General features: G+C 43.9%; 1 protein-coding gene and 1 non-coding gene across 3 annotated transcripts in view; one reads left to right on the top strand and one right to left on the bottom strand.

Annotated features, from left to right (window-relative positions):
* Positions 1-16,500, bottom strand: part of SEC24B (SEC24 homolog B, COPII component) — a 63,984-nt gene extending 47,484 nt beyond the window's left edge. For both annotated transcript variants that reach the window (XM_083177906.1, XM_083177914.1), the window contains exons 1-3: positions 16,287-16,500; positions 11,807-12,466; positions 1,681-1,842 (exon numbers count right to left, since the gene is read on the bottom strand). In XM_083177906.1, coding sequence (XP_083034032.1) covers positions 1,681-1,842; positions 11,807-12,466; positions 16,287-16,323 — 859 coding nt within the window. In that variant the 5' untranslated portion in view covers positions 16,324-16,500. The remainder of the gene's footprint in view (positions 1-1,680; positions 1,843-11,806; positions 12,467-16,286) is intronic.
* A 141-nt stretch (positions 16,501-16,641) lies between these two features.
* On the top strand, positions 16,642-16,713 carry TRNAA-UGC (transfer RNA alanine (anticodon UGC)). Its single transcript has one exon. It is a non-coding gene; the product is annotated as a tRNA-Ala (tRNA).
* Positions 16,714-17,012: the final 299 nt, after the last annotated feature.

Raw genomic sequence — 17,012 nt, 5'->3', positions numbered from 1 at the left:
GAAAAGGTTCATTCCATGGTAACAAACATTTTTGACTAAACAAATCATGTGAAATATAGTTTGAGCATGTGTTTTGAATATTTTATGCAAAGTAAATGTTGTTTGTGTGGAACATGATATGCTTCAAGATTGTCATGAAAACTGCTAACATACTTTACATGAAAAGGACATTTTCATGGAATGACCCAACAGACAAAACTCAATGTGCTCAAGATTTGGGTCAAACCAATAAGCATATTTGAGCGTGACACAGAAAGATGTTGGAATTCGGATGAAAGATCGACAGCGTCTAGATCAGGCATGTCCAAACTATGGCCCTCGAGCTGTTGTGAAACTACACATCCCAGCATGCCTTGCCATAGTTTTAGAATTCCTTAATAGCAAAACTATGGCAAGGCATGATGGGACTTGTAGTTTCACAACAGCTGGAGGGATATAGTTTGGACATGCCTGGTCTATACAGACTAGGTTGTCATAAAAACGTAGACACTTGTTTTTCCAGGATTTTCAGGGTTAGTGCTAGGCACTTCGGGGACTTTATGTCGATCTTAGCCACAGTCTACCTATTACATGTCGACCTAATGACTGTCTACATAATGTGGGGCAGATGTATTAAGCCTGGTGAAGTGATAAAGCGGAAGGTGATAAACCCCCCGCCAATGACAGGAGCCGATTATCTTCCACTTTATCACTTCGCCAGGCTTCATGCATCTGCCCCAGCATAACATAAAACCACATATCTATTACTTAAATTTAACATCCACTATACAGAAATCCTATGCCTAGGCAAATAACCTATGCTCCAAAAGAGAACACACAAGAAGAATGTTATGGACCATTACATAATACAGCAATACACTTTTTTTTTTTTTCTTTGAGAAAATTATATTACACATTTAAAAAAAAAATTCTAAGTGGCTCCCAAAAAGAATGGCATCTAAATGCAGATCACATCAGAAGCCAAAGAGGTTCTTGGGGCAACTGGGGAAAGGAAAAACCTGTAAAGCAGGTACAAGCCCTATTAGAGAGCTGTGCTACATTAATTGTGGGCATAACAAAGTACCAATATAATGATCATACACAGGCCAGATTTATCAAAGCATGGAGATATAAAGTGGTGAGAGAATCTGCTTATGCAGAAAAACTGAATAAAGTACAGCTAATTACCCTCCAGTGAGTATGGACAGCGATGGATCTTTCCATCGATCGACTATATGGATTGTTGTCCACCCCGCTGCTCACCGGCTGGTAAATATCAGCCGATGAGAGGGGGCGGCCTACGTTGATGCGGAAGTGCCAGGTCGTACACACTGGGAAGCCTTTGTGCTGAAAGCAGCTCAAAACGGTAGAAGTGAGCTGCGTTCAGCTCAAAATTGCCCAGGGTTTATAGGCCTTTGGTGGATTCTCAGCACCCAGCAGGCTATAAAGAGAAAAAAAAGTCTGACAGCTGCAAATATCACAAAAAAGATGCTATACAGCAACAATGCCTGTGGGTGTCTAGGTAACATTTGTCAATACCCCCTCCCAAAAATTATAAAAAAAAAATACAATATTACACTTAATACAGATCAAACAAAATATTAAAGATTTGAATTTTATCATAAACAAACACAGTCCATTACAATGCCAATGCAAAGGCATAAAGTATAACATAGGACTAATGACTTATGCATCATTTACCTTGTTGTATTGCTTGCCGAGGTGAAGGTGCAGAAGACGTCAACAATGCAGGTGATTGGGTGCTATTAGCCGAATGTACTGCCAAGGAGCTAGATGCTGATACAACAAGATTAGGTTGCAACATCTGTGATTTTTGCCCCGGTACATGGAGTGCAGGAAACACTATAAAACAGAAATAAACTGTATAACTAAAAACACCAATTCAGCATACAACACAAGTAAAAATATGGGTTTATTACATAAACAAATAAAAAAGCAAATAAGATTTATATAAAATGAATTATTCCAAAAGTCTCAGTATGAGTACCAGAGAGAAAGGGGATATTAAGTTTCAGAATCAAACCACTAAATTGACTCAATTGCATGGGATGCGAGCGCAGACAGCAAAGCCTTCGCCAATATGGAATTCATTTTTTAATACAATATTTATATCCATTTTAAAACAAAAACTGAACTTATAAGAGGTATGTACCCTATCTAGGTGGTATATTTACATGTTGATTTTGGGTCCCTTTGAAGTCAACAAGAAAGGAACCAACACCCCCACAATATTGGCTACAGTGTTTCTATTCCAAATAGCTAATTTACTGAGAGTTGATTTTTTATTTAGTTAAATTCTGCTGTTGGCGGTACATTGGTTTCTATTTGAAATTCTAGAGTGTGTTTTTCACCCTCAATAAAACCAAAAAAATGGACTCAAAAGCTACAAATTATACAAAAGCATTCCTATTTCCAAAACCAGTCACATGCACCATATTACCCAAAAGTACCTCCAGGTATAATTTGAATACCAACCATTTTTTTTAAAGCATTACTGTGCCTTATAAGCAATGATGTATGCAGCCAGAGTGCCCCACATACTGTACTTCCTTCCCATTTTTTTTTATCATATTGATGTTTTGGACATTTCCACATGAAGAAAATAAAATCATAATGGCAGCTTCTGAAGGCTCTATTGCAAATGTTGATGTTTGGTCAATTTTGAAATCCAAGTAAATATGGGTTAGGACTAAAACTATGTTAAAAGTATTGAAGGTTTGGAAGTGGTTTATTGTAGTTTTATTGAAATGCAAAGTTCTATTTCAGTCCATTTTCAGTTTAGTAAATACCTGACACAAAATCGACCAAAATACTAAAATCAACCTATTAAATATACTCCTATTGAATACAGGCAAGCTAGAGTAGCATATTTTTCATCGCACCCTTAGGTCTAAAGTTTCTAACTGTGAAAACTAGAATATATATATATATATATATATATATAAGATTCGGCACTCCCTATGAATAGTACTGATGCCCCGGGTGCCTCCAATGGTATGGAACAGCAAGAGAATAAAGCAGTGTCACTCCAGGGGTCTTTTCAATGATTTTTAGTAGCGCATAAAAACGATGTGACAGGTTACACGAAAAACATCAACGTTTCGATGCCCGCAGCATCGTTGTCAAGACGACATGCAGCCGGTCGATATACATACAGTGGAGCACTGTATGTATATCGACAGGCTGCATGTCGTCTTGACAACGATGCTGCGGGCATCGAAACGTTGATGTTTTTCGTGTAACCTGTCACATCGTTTTTATGCTTTGATATGCGCTACTAAAAATCATTGAAAAGACCCCTGGAGTGACACTGCTTTATTCTCTTGATATAGAGATATATATATATATATATATATATATATATATATATATATATATATATATATATATATATATATATATATATATATATATATATATATATATATATATAAATAAATTGTGTTTTCATGTCATCCTAAGGTTCAATTATGTGGTGATGGACAGTTTTCATTCCTGTTTGTCCACATATTTTACGACTTGTAGCCACCAGCACTGGTTTAGCCTGTTAGACTGACTATAAATAATATGAATTGGTCCTGCATCACGATTCCAAGGCACCCCTGCAAGTGCTCTGAGGCACCCAGAGTGCCATGACACAGTTTGGGAACCACTGCCCATTGACTGTTTTCCTTCTGAACATTCATTAGCACCAGAACAGTCAGGAGCACTAGCATAAAATATGTGGATACAACTTCTGGTGGGGCCGGGGATGGTCGCATGCACGTGGAGCTCCGGTCCCCCATCCACGGAGCTCCACCATCCCCGGCATCCGGAGCAGCGGACGGCGTGCAGCGACGGTGAGGAGAGGGAAGAGGCAGCACTGCTCACCCCCGGCAGCCAGCGGGACAGTCAGGACCATCGGCCTGTGGGCGGGTGGCCCCCCCTGCTGGGGTTGGAGAGAAAACCACACTGGGAGATCCAGCTCCATCCACGGAGCTCCCATCCCACGGCTCCCCAGCCGCACTGCGGGATCGCAAGCTGAGACAGCCACCAGGAGTGAAGAGGAGAGAGGGCAGGGATCCCCCCAGGCAGCGGCGGTCCGGCCTAGCAGAGGCCCCACACAGAGGTCTGCAGGCGTCTTATCCCACGACCCCAGGGCATCCAGGCTCCCGGCGACCGTCGGTGGTAGAGGTGAGGGGAAGCTACGGGAGGGCACCAGTGGTGCCCCCGGGAGACATCGTGGCATGGATCTCAGCCCAGGGAGGGCCCAACTCCAGCCCCAGGCCTCACTGACTCCCCCACCCCCCACAAACTCCAGCCCCCGGGCTCAATGTCTCTGCCCAGGCGAGTGACTCTTCCCCTCCCCCACTCCCACCACCACTGCCACCCACGGCTCTCCCTACAGGAAGATGCAAGATGGCTGCCTAGGAACTGTGCACTCAGCCATATGTATCCTGTGTCCTCTATGTGATAACTGTACTGTCTCTGTTACAACTGTCCTGTCTTTGCTCACACTGTTACCCACCTGGCTGCTGCAACGACCAGTGCTGATGGCTGCCTAGGCGCTGTGCAGCTTGGTGGGAATGTGTTCCCTGTGCAAAAACTGTACTGTCCCTGTTTATATTGTTACCCACCTGGCTGCTGCAATGACCAGTGGTGCCGCTGATGGCTGCCTAGGCGTATATTTGGATATTAAAGGCAGAATTTTAGACGCAATGTATCAGTACATCACAAGATTGTGCTCTTCAAAATTTGAATATGCCCTCCTTACTGATTAGGTGCCAGGTGCTAGAATGAACACTACACATGGAAGGGAATGAAATGCATTGAAAGAATATAGTGGCAATAATATCACACAATATATAGTGAAACAAAAAAAGTAGTTAATAAACACCTAAGTAAACATGAAAAAGTAGTAGACTAAGGTAAAAAAAATAAAAACCTTAATAAGCAGGATTAAAACTCATTAGACCTGGTAATATAATGGACAGAACTATAAGATGGAATGGTACACAAGGCTGTTAATATGAGAACGAGGACAAGGCAGGTGTTTCACTGCAAATGACACCTAGCTTCACGAGCCCGCTTCAAACTCAGTCCAGATGGAAAGTTCTGAAAATGCAGTTTTCATCTAATGCCCACACCATCTGTTATATCCTACTTTACAATCCGCTCTAATTCATATGGGCCTTTATCCACTTCTGACCACTTAAAAGATGACACCGTCTTAATCCACTGCATCTTACACATGCATAAACACAGACTGCAGCTCACTCTAATACAGGGGTCAGCAACCCTTTGCTTCAAGTGTGCAAGCTAAAATGTAGCAAAGCTTAGTGTGCCAGTCCTTTATATGTACATTTATCTTAATTTCTGAAGAGTGATTATTATTATCAACCTTTATTTAAGGGATCTGCAGCGCCCAATAGAGCACATAAATGAATAAGCAAAACAGTAACTTAGAGTTGAATACAACACATCTACAGAGTACATACATATAGCTGCATCAGCAGTGGACAATGGAATAAGAACCAACGTGGCAGAAAATCACAGGATTTGGTGGCAAAGATTGTTTAAGTAACATAAGCAAAAGCACATGAGGGAAGAGGGCCCTGCTTGTGAGAGCTTAAGGTGGCCATACATCAGAAAGATATAGTACCCAATCATACAATCTCAGTTGATTGTAAGATGGATTGTATGCAGATTGTGCGCACATCTTGTGTACACAAATCATACAATCTATCATCAGATGGATTGTATGACTGATTGTATGATGGATTGTATGCAGATTGTGTGCACATCTTGTATACACAATCATACAGCAGATGGATTGTATGATTGTAAGATGGATTGTGTGTAGATTGTGTGTCCAAAAACCACCAAGGACTGCCGGGGATTTCAAGGGAAATTGTACACAATCATGAGCGCAATCGATCTTAAGATCGATCTTTCTGATGTATGGCCAGCTTTCTAACACTGTAAAGGGATTAAAGGATATCGCATTAGCATGTAGTGACAGTTGGGTAAACTCTGCCCCTCCCCATCAGTAGTGTCTGGAAGAGTCTGCAAATAACTCTAATTCACAAACTTTTACTCATCACATATTTGCTCATGGTGAAAACACAGGCATGCTGTGTACACACGGTGAGATTTGACATTAGATTTTGACTATATAGTCAAAATCGCATGCAAATCGTGATGCCCGTTCCCGGGACAGCACAAATGGAAACCCAGATAGACAGGGCAGCAATGACTATATAGTGGAAATTGAATGTGCATTGTATGAATGTATGTAAATAGTACAGAGTTAGCAAATATTGCATAGCACTCAAATCTTAAGTCGAACAGCAAGGGAATCTCACAGTGTGTACACACCAACACTCCTGAAAAATCACCAAATAAATCACAAAATATTATGGACAACTGAAAAACGTATAAGATAGAAGAAAGGAAAAAAGCAACCAGTGATGCACAGGCCTTCTATAGAAAACCACCCTGTAGAGACAAAGGGCGCTATTTCGGACAGTGGAAATATCGGCCGCTGCCTAATCAATGCTGCCATTTCCGAAAGCATTGAAGGTGGATTTCGACAAAACAGATCCCACTTTAAAACAAGTCGGATCTGTTTTGTCAGAGACTGCCATGGATTGTGAAATTCATGGCTGTTTCTTGACAATCCATGGCCGTTTTCGCCAACACGTGCACTTTTCGCCACTCAACAGGCAGAACATTTAATTTCGCCTGTCGAGATGCAGGCGAGCTGAGCGTAACCGGCCCAGGATTACAACAGTCGGAATCCCACATTGAATATCCCCCAAAGGGGTAAAATTAAAAAGATGGATGTTCTATTGAATATGGGATGCCCATAGCAACCAATCAGATTCTGCTTATTTATTTAGCACCTTCTAGAAGATAATAGGTAAAATCTGATCCCATCTTCAATAGAACTCCCATCTTAGAAAAAGGAAAAAACAGAATGGTGGTGGAGCACTTAAATTTAAAGAAGAGAATACATTTGACCAATTGGGTATTACATAGAATATACTGTTTAATCTATCATAGGCACATTAGTACAATATAAAAATAAACAAAATAAAACATGTAGAAATAAATAAAAAAAAACATAAAAGAGTAACTTGCATGCAATAAAAATAGCAATATCCACCCCTGTGGAAATTGAATATGGACTTTAGGTGGTTAGAATGAAAGTCTCACTTGTTCCTAGTCTTACCCTCCTATTAGGCAGTCACTTTTTACTGGAATGGCGGGTATATGGATAGATATATCTATCTATCTATCTATACACACACACACACACACACAAACACACATATATATATTCATTCATCTGGGGCATGGCCAGCAGCTCACAGAGCCCTGGGCATGCCCTCACAACAGCGAAAAAAATGGAGGAGTGTCTTGCAGGAGTGCCACCTACTAAGCCACGCCCCTTCACAAGAGGCCATGCCCCCTTTCACTGTGCCCATATTCTTACTATAGTTAAATCTGGGACCACACATTACCATATTTCTAGATTCACCAATGCATAAGAAAGAACATGTTGCATGGTGTATTTCATCACTGTCATTTCCTTTGGGACTGTACAAGGCCGAAGTAATAATAATGCACACTCATTGCTGTCAATTCGCTGTAGAAACCCTCACTTCTTGAACAAGATAGCTGGAATGAAACTATTGGGGCCTACACACGTAGCGATTTAGATCACATACACATGCAGAGATTTGTGCTAAGTGATTTTGCTTAAGTAAAAAAAGGCTGGGTAGTGGTTCAGAATGAGAGATTGCGATCAGTATCTCGAGATTTGCAGTCACTTGCTAAGCAATTTGACAAGATTTTGATTGCATGCACTGACTTAAGGGGTGTACACACAGAGCGATCTTTCTAAGTGATTTTGACTACATAGTCAAAATTGCTTAGAAGGTTAGTAAAGATCTCTGTCAAGGTTAGACAAATCATCCTATAATATCGCTTAGTAAAAAAGAGTTGCCAGGCAAGAATATTTTGACGAGATCGCTGGCTGTCTAGGCAAAAATCGCTGCTAATCACTGCTGAGGTAGATATTCACTAGGCGATCTGCAATGAATACCAAGCAAGTATGTTACTTCTAGTATAGTCAAAATCGCCCAGACAAAATCACTTAGTCAAAATCACTGTTTTATCTAGTCAAATCGCTTAGTCAAAATTGCTAAGTTAAAGTCGCTCACTAGCAAAAATCTCTCCGTGTGCACACCCCTTTAGTTAGCAGGAAATAATTAATCACTCGGTGCATACACACAGAGAGATCTGTGCTTACTTTCTAAGCAATCTAGTCAGATTGCTTAGAAAATAGCACAAAATCGCTCCAAGTGTATATTTTCTAAACGATCTCACTAGATCACTTAGAAAATGTCCCTACTGTACATTGCTCCATGTGTAGGGGCATAGCAATAGCGATGCTTGTGCTAAGGCCGGGCAATTAATTATCCGGCATGTTGGATAAATCTAGTTAATCGCTGGGCAGGGCCAGTGTTCTCACCGGAGAACACTGGCCCTGACAGATCGCTCGGTACTTGTTTCCTAGAACGGCGCCCACGATATTGATCTTAGGCATCGCAAGGAAAAAAATCGTATCAGTCGATCGCATGCGGCCAAAAAATCACATGCGATGCGACCGACACGATTACCACGATTTTACATGGGGACAATGTTAAATGGCCCACAGACCCCAAATAGCCACCCTGAAGTGTGAAATGGCCCCCCCAATTGTTAACACCACCCCACCATCAATGTCAACCCGAAGCGTGGCGAGCGCAGTGAGCCCGCGAGGGGCGGCGGTACGCGTCCTTCGACCTTTTCATACCCCCACTATCCACGTCGGCGTGGAGTTGCGAATAGAAAGTGTGGCGAGTGCAGCGAGCCACCGAGCCCGAAGCGTGGCGAGCCCCGCGAGGGGACGCGGATACCTTCACAGCTATACGCGTCCCCTCGCGGGCTTCACAGGTATCCGCGTCCCCTCGCCACGCTTCGGGCACGGTGGCTCGCTGCGCTCGCCACACTTTCTATTCTCAACTCCACGCCGACGTGGATAGTGGGGGTATGAAAAGGTCGGAGGACGCAGGCTCGCTGCGCTCGCCACGCTTCGGGTTGACGTTGATCGTGGGGTGGTGTTAACAATTGGGGGGGCCATTTCACACTTCAGGGTGGCTATTTGGGGTCTGTGGGCCATTTAACATTGTTCCCTATGTGAAATCAGGTCAATTGGGCCATTTAACATTGTTCCCTATGTAAAATCGATAATCGCGTCGGTCGCATCGCATGTGATTTTTTTGGCCGCATGTGATGCGACTGACGCGATTTACATTTCACCATGCATTTCTATCGCTGTGTGCTGAGCGATCTAGCATCACTCACTACGCTCAACAGTGTCACTACGTCTGTAGGCCCCATATAGCTTGGAACAATTATACTGCCACTTTAAAGCAGAGAGAATGCTGGTATTCGTGGTTGTTTAGTTGCCAGTACCAACATTTTCTGCGGCAATGATGATTGCGCCACACTAGGGCTAAAAACAACATCGCCGTCCAAGTTTGGTTGGATTTCTCCTCACACCCAAAGAGGGGTGCGAGCAGAAACCCACTAGTCTGAGTTAGCGGCACGCTGATTAGAATAGCTACAGGGGCTCACTCCCAGCGCCATTCACTGCACACCATACTGAATTGGCCCTCAATATTTCAAAGAAAGGAGCACAAGACATGGATCTCAGACATTTATGGCAATCCTAGGACCACAACCACTGATTATGACAAATTCTAATATATAAATACAGGCTATGTTCATATTTGACAACCATTTACACGTCTTATTATGCCTGTGAAATGCAAATGGTATAATTTTTAGTAAAGGCACCACACTAAATTCGAGATTTCCCTAAAAACTATCTGTCCATTAAAAAAGAAGTCCCTGTGGAGGGGTATGGGTCATAGGGTCGACAGGCAAAAGGTCGATAAATAAAACGTTCGCCATGCATTAGGTCGACATGGTCAAAGGTCGCCATGGAAAAGGTCAACATTAGTTTTGTATTTTCTATGTCGACATGGACACTGTAGAAGTGTACCACTTCACTTGACAAGTGTCGGCTCAGTGCCTTGCTGCGCTTGGCACACTATTATAATTCTATGCTCACTTAGATAGCAAAGTATTAAAAATCAAAAGCGGCTTTCAGGACAGCTTTGCCTAGCGCTCCGCTATGCAACGCCGTCCCCCCCCCCCCTCCGTCGGCGCCGGGCAGGCATACGCCCGGCATACACAGTGAGCGGCTTTCCCCGCAGCGATGAACGTGATCATCACTGTCCATACACACTGGGCATAGTCGCCCAGTGTGTATGGACCTTAAAAGTCGACATGGCAATTGCCAACACATGAAAAGATCCACATGTGTTTTACCATATTTCTTTATTTTGTTAAATTTTTTAAATAATTTCCCATCCATGTGAACCACGACTGGAAACGGTGCCGCAGAGCACAATAAAACACAGTAGTACACGCTTTTTGTGGGCATTCTGTGTTTGAATTAAAATATAACTTAATGAAAAAATTTAAATATTGGGTACTTATGTATTATCTGGGCGTCCGATTATTGCATTGCATCGCATGCAATCTAGTGGCATACAATGCGATTTTTCGTTGTAAAGACCCGATTTTTAATTGTATAGTCAACCATGGGTGATTTCATACCCTCACTATCCAACTACGCATGGAGTTGGTTTTATATAGTGTGGCGAGCGCAGCGAGCCACCGAGCCCCGCGAGGGGACGCAGAATACATGTAAAGTTATCCACGTGTGCTCGCCACGCTTCGGGCACGGTGGCTCGCTGCGTTCGCCACACTATATAAAATCAACTCCATGCGTAGTTGGATAGTGGGGGTATGAAACCACCCATGGTTGACTATACAATTAAAAATCAGGTCTTTACAACGAAAAATCGCATTGCATGCCTTAAGTAGTGGCATGCAATGAAAAAAATCGGGAGCCCAGATAATACATAAGTACCAAATATTGATTTGTTTACAACATCAATTCTATAAAACCTACAAGTAAATATATGGTGCTGTTATAATGAGACAGAGCATTATAACAGTGTAAGTAGTAAACACTATATTTCATACCTAAAACACTGTTGAAAATAGTGATAGGAAAATTCCTTCTCTAATATGTTGCCATTTGACAGATATACTGTCTCATTTAATACAAATTTAGTACGACACAAAAGGACCTTATTCTGATTTATTCGATGGTGTGCGTCTGCGCATTTGCAGACGCAGGGTGCGTGCATTCACAATGAACATTCTGTTCGCCGAGTGCACGCACCCGACAGCGGGCGGGGGCGCCGCGCAGCCCCATTAGCATATGGGAACGCCCAGGGTTACATGGGCGTGCTCATGCTAATGAGGCCGTGACGTGGGTGCGCAGGGGCAGGCAGCTGACATCACTGGATGTCAGAGCTGCCATTCCTGCCCTCGCACAGGTCGCCCACAGTTTAGAGACACCATATAGGTGTCTCTGAACTGCGAGCACTGGAGAGGGGGGGGGGGGGTGTCTGATGGACTTGCAAGGGTGCGATTTTCGCAGCCTTGCAAGTAAATCAGAGTAAGGTCCAAGGTCTCAGATATAACCTTTCTGGTTAGAACACAATAGGTCACTTCTGTATATGATCTCAGTACACTTCTTTGGTTATTCCTTGAGTATTAAAGATTATTGGTATATCAAAAATCCAACACAACACAAACAGGCAATCTGTATAGGAATTGACCGTTTCCTCCTTACCTGTGCTAGACTGTTGACTGGTAGAAGTCACAGGCAGTCCATGGTTCTGCAGAGGAGTCCCCTGGGCCCCTTGATATTCTATAGCAGGAGCAGGGGGTAAACGCTGCATGTTCATATCGTGAGAAAACAATGTAGGACCAGAAGCTGTCTGAAGTCTCTGCACGCTATTGGTCACCTGAGTGCCAGACTGAAGGCCCGGGGCATATTGGCTGCTGGCAGATATGGAGTAATATGGAGCTCCTTGATACAAATGACTTGATGCTACAGAATTATGACTGGAATGATTGCTTAATCCCTGAGGAAGACATGATGAGGTGGCAGTGTACGTATAATTGTAGTCACCAGGATATGCAGAATATGGTACTGCTGGAGCTACACCTTGATTTAGCCCCAGTGATGCTGGGATATGATGACCTTGAGTACCTCCATGGCCAAATTCATGGGAACCTTGATTTGTATTTAAATTATTGATCTGCAAAGGCGGAGCCATGACATTCTGGGGCGGAGCTGCATAGTTGGTAGTGTAGTAACCTGGCCCATATTGGCTGTTCATATGTGGAGGAGTAACTTTACTCGGCACTTGGGAGCTGAATGCTGGAGGAGCACTGCTGATTGATGGATACATTCTGTATCCATGAGGCGGCTGCGGTTGAGTTGGGCCTAAAATAAACAAAACACTGTTATCTTGGAAATAATAAAGGATATCCGAATAATTTTCCGCATCTTTGTAATGTATTACTTACTTTAATTATTAAAGTAAAACAAAAATGTAAACAATTAAGATAAAAGCTATATAAGAAAGACATGGGACAGATCAGTTAAATATTACAAATAATTATTTTCTCTAGAAGACATCAATACTCCCAATGGGAAATATTTTTTTTCCATTAAATAAACAGGTTTACAAAGATTGTCAGTCCACCTTGTGTGCGCTGCAGCAGCAAATAAAAACCCTCAGCATCTCCCCCAATCAATCGCCACCAGCAGTATCTCTTCAACCAATTGCCGCCCTCCATGCTTCCCGCTATGCCTGCCAGCACCACGCTCTGAGATTTAAATCTAGAGGTGTGGGCTCACTACCACGGGAGATCAGCACTGGTTCCACTACTGTGGCTGCATCCCGCTGTTTCCTATCTGTCGGAAGACAATTGGTCATCGCAGTGACTGCTGCCTCTCTCCAGTGAACCAGCTCTGTGAGGGAATACTTCCTCTGGTACGCAGAACCAAGAGACATTATTATACTGAGCGCTGATTGTATAATATTCTGAACTGCAGCTATTTCCAAAAAAAGGGGGATTACCAAACCCCTTTTAATACCAACCAAGCAAAAAGAAAAAAGATGGAGTAGCACTGTACCAAAACAATTATTTATAAAAATTGTATATAATATCGTGGCCAACGATATGACAAACAAGAATCAGACACATTTAGGGGAATTTAAAAAAAGATAAAAAATAATTATATGTTAATTCAGTACAGCGCTACTCCATCTTTTTCTTTTTGCTCCTCTGGTACGCAGATACGGAATCGGACCCAATGAATAGTGGGTGCTACAAAGCATCCGCAAAGAGTCGTTGATGGGTCCGATCCGAAAGATGCTATCTGCAGGTGGTTCAATCTCCAGGGTCCGACCCGATATGCACAAGACCGCACATCAGGTCCAACATCCGATTTGGGACGAATATTCCACCTGATCTGTAGGGATCGGGTGAGATCAGCCCAAATCGTACTAGTGTATGGGCACCTTAACTGCTGCATGTAATTACACCATGTGACTTTACTGGCTGCTTCAGTACTGCATGCTCCTAAACAACCCCCCCCCCCCCCCCATCAGTACTTTTCTAGCTGCAATGTATCCTTATGCCCTCACTACCCTCAGCACTACCTGCCACTAAGGCCCTCCTTACCCCCAGTACTGCCCCAGCTGTCTATCATTACCTCATTTCTAAACTCCGTACTGTAACCCCTAACCCCAGCACTGCTGCCTGCTCTTTCCTAACCTCAGCACTGCCTGACCTTACCTCCTCTACTTATGCTTTCCCTTACCCCTTCCCTATTCCACATGCAACCTGACCCCAGCACTGTACCAATTGCTGCCTACCCTCATCCCCAATAATATGATGAGACCCCAAAAAAGTTTAGCAGGACCCCAATATTTTAAAGTGATGGGTCCCTGGGGCCAACAATTTTTTCACTCTTTGCGATCACTGTATAAAATGTTCATTGTGTTATCCAAATTCAGTCACTAGGATGTCACAAGTAAATGGTATTCACTGTCTGATAAAGTCCTGTAGGTACTGATGTTACAGCAATTATACGCAGTCGGAAGAAAATGAAGAGACAGCAGTGAGAGCCCCTATGCTCAAATTACTGTAGCTTCTGTCCATATGAGCATATTATCATGTATCATACTTATAGCAAAAGTCGTAGCAAGGACAACCACATCTGACCCATGCCCCACAGTTGGACATTTACAGATGAGCTTATATAGCTGAGATTATGACATCCATTGGATGGTAACGCGATTTAAAAAGATATTTAGAGCACTTTGGGGCAGATATATCAAGCTTTAACAAGAGATAAATCCAAGGGATAAATTCCAAGGGTGATAAGGAGAGATAACCGTCCAGCCAATCACCTGCTAACTGCCATGTCACAGCCTGTGTTTGAAAAAAAGTCAGTAAGGAGCTGATTGGCTGGATGTTTATCTCTCCTTATCAACCTTGGATTTATCTCTTGTTAAAGCTTAATACATCTGCCCCAGTATCTGAAACAGTCAATACCATCATTTATTTGTCACATTCTAGAGACTATCCAATAGGACCAAGCTGACCATGAACATATATACTGTACCGTCCAGTGTCTATTCCCCTACTGAGTATTGAGTGCTTTTTCCTTTGGTGCACAATTTATACCCCTGGAAGAGAGCGCCGCCACATCACTGCCTGGAGACAGAGGCTGAGCTGCTGCCCTCCCGCTGTAGGAAGACGCCGGGTCACTCCCTGCCTGGGAACGCTGCCTGACTGCTGTGTCCACTCCCTCCAGCCACTGGGGGAAGATGCCAGGCCACTCACTGCCTGATAACCCGCTCCCGCCGGTGGGGAAAGATGCCGGGCCACTGCCTACCTGGGGACAGAGCTGCACCAGAAAATGCAGGGACTAGGCTGGTATTTTAAAGGGGCCAGCCGGGGAATGTCCCAGCATGAGCCAGAAACTATATTCCTGGGCAAGTCCCTGCATTTTCTGGTGTGAAAGGGGTAATTATTGTATGTTTATGTAATTAAATATGTCCAATAACGGATACCCAATTGAGCTGCTAATGAATTTGTCTCTTCTCACTTTATTTTGGTTACAAAGCTTTTTGCAACCAAAATAAGCTTGACAAGTTAGACAAATATCTACAAGATCATTAATGCTTTCTACCTAGTCATCTGTGAGTGACTTGTGAAACATGCATTTCAGAGGTGGCTAAAGCCCCGTACACACGGGGGAGATATATTGCTCAGCCATGTATTGCTCAGTTACTCCTTTTCATCAGCGACCAGAGATGGTCGCTGATGAAAAAGAAACTGCCGGGGGGAGCCCGGCAGTGGCAATCAGCTGGTCGCAGGAGCATGTTCCTGCGACCAGCGATCACTACAGGGGTAAAAACGGGAGCGTGCACCCGGCGATATATCGCCGGTGCACACTCCCATCGTGGGCTAAGCGACCATATTTCCTGTGATATTATACAAAATCGCCCCGTGTGTACGCACCTTAACAGACAGATACTAGTCAGCATGTAAGCCCCACCTATTACACAAAACCAATTTCCTTTCAAAGCTGAGGCCTGACTACAACTAACCAGATCCAAAAATCAATAATACATACATTTGGATTACAATTTATATTGGATGGCTATTGAATATAAAGTATATATACAATGTTAAGAGATAAAAATACACAAGCATGAACACTAGATATGTTTATTTAAAAATACTGAGCTTTCCCTTGGTGTGACAGAACCAATAAGAAAGCAGTGTTTAAAATACTACAGTATATGAAGCAAATCCACTGCACAATACAGCACATAACATTTTAATGATCATAAATGGAAGCAAGTAATCAATTTTGGACTAACCCTTGTTTGATTACGTGGTTAATGGTATATAGGGTTACAACAACGGAGGTGAGGGGTCTATAGGATCATAGCTATGGAGGTGAGGGGTATATATTATATCTACGGAGATGAGGGGTACAGTATATATGGTTATAGCTATGGGGTTACAAGCTGGGGCAGTCAGTATGTGGAGGAACAGATGCAATATAACTAGCCTGGCCCATGCTACAGCTGATGACAGGGGAGATTATGCTCTCTGTGACCTGGGTGAGAAGGGATAGCGGCTGTCAGCGAAATTCGCCAGAGATGCAATATCCGCACACTACATCCCGCACCCGTACTTGTAGGTTGCCCCTGTCCCCAGCCACCCGCTCCTCTCACCGTTGTGCTGGGCAGCCGGGGGTCCGGGGGCTGCCATGTTGCCGGCTCTGTGCGACTCTCGCGCTGACGTTACGTCACTCGCTAAGAACCCCGTGCCTTACGACCCTAGCGTCATCACCGCAACCACCGGCGTGTAGGAGGAGCCAACCGCGACCTCTCGGGGATCCGGAACATCATGTGACCCACTCGGCAGAATGTTCAGCGCACGATGAATTGTGTCCAAAGTGAGAACGCGTGAGCCCTCTAGCGGCCAGGGACCGCGTGCAGCCGCAGAAGGGGGACGGCGCATGCGCTGAATAGCGTACAGGCGCGCGCTTGTGCTCTTGTTCAGCTATTAGCCATGTACTTTCAGATAGGGGATGTAGCTCAGTGGTAGAGCGCATGCTTTGCATGTATGAGGCCCCGGGTTCAATCCCCGGCATCTCCACTCTTTTTTTTTTTTTTTTCTTCCTCCTTCCTCCTTTCCTCTTGGATACGTTCTAAGGCCCCAATACAGGACCTGATTGTCCCGGATGGGATCACATGCGATTAGGAACTTCATGTGGGAGCTGGTGCTGCTAAGTGTGCCATATGGAAAGCTGCAGGCGGTGGACGCCGGCAAGGGGACCAGGGAGCCGGGGACTGCAGCAGGGGGGATGCCCGCGACCAGAGTGCCGGGCAGAGGGCGGCAGCGCAGGGAGGTGGGCACGGAAGGAATCCACTTCCTTCAGCGCGCCAGCAGGGGGG

Source organism: Crinia signifera, chromosome 1, assembly GCF_055691185.1.
Source record: "Crinia signifera chromosome 1, ASM5569118v1, whole genome shotgun sequence".
In the NCBI taxonomy this organism is placed as follows: Eukaryota; Metazoa; Chordata; class Amphibia; order Anura; family Myobatrachidae; genus Crinia; species Crinia signifera.
The sequence above is the reverse complement of the archived record's forward strand: the minus strand, read 5'-3'. Positions and strand labels throughout refer to the sequence as shown.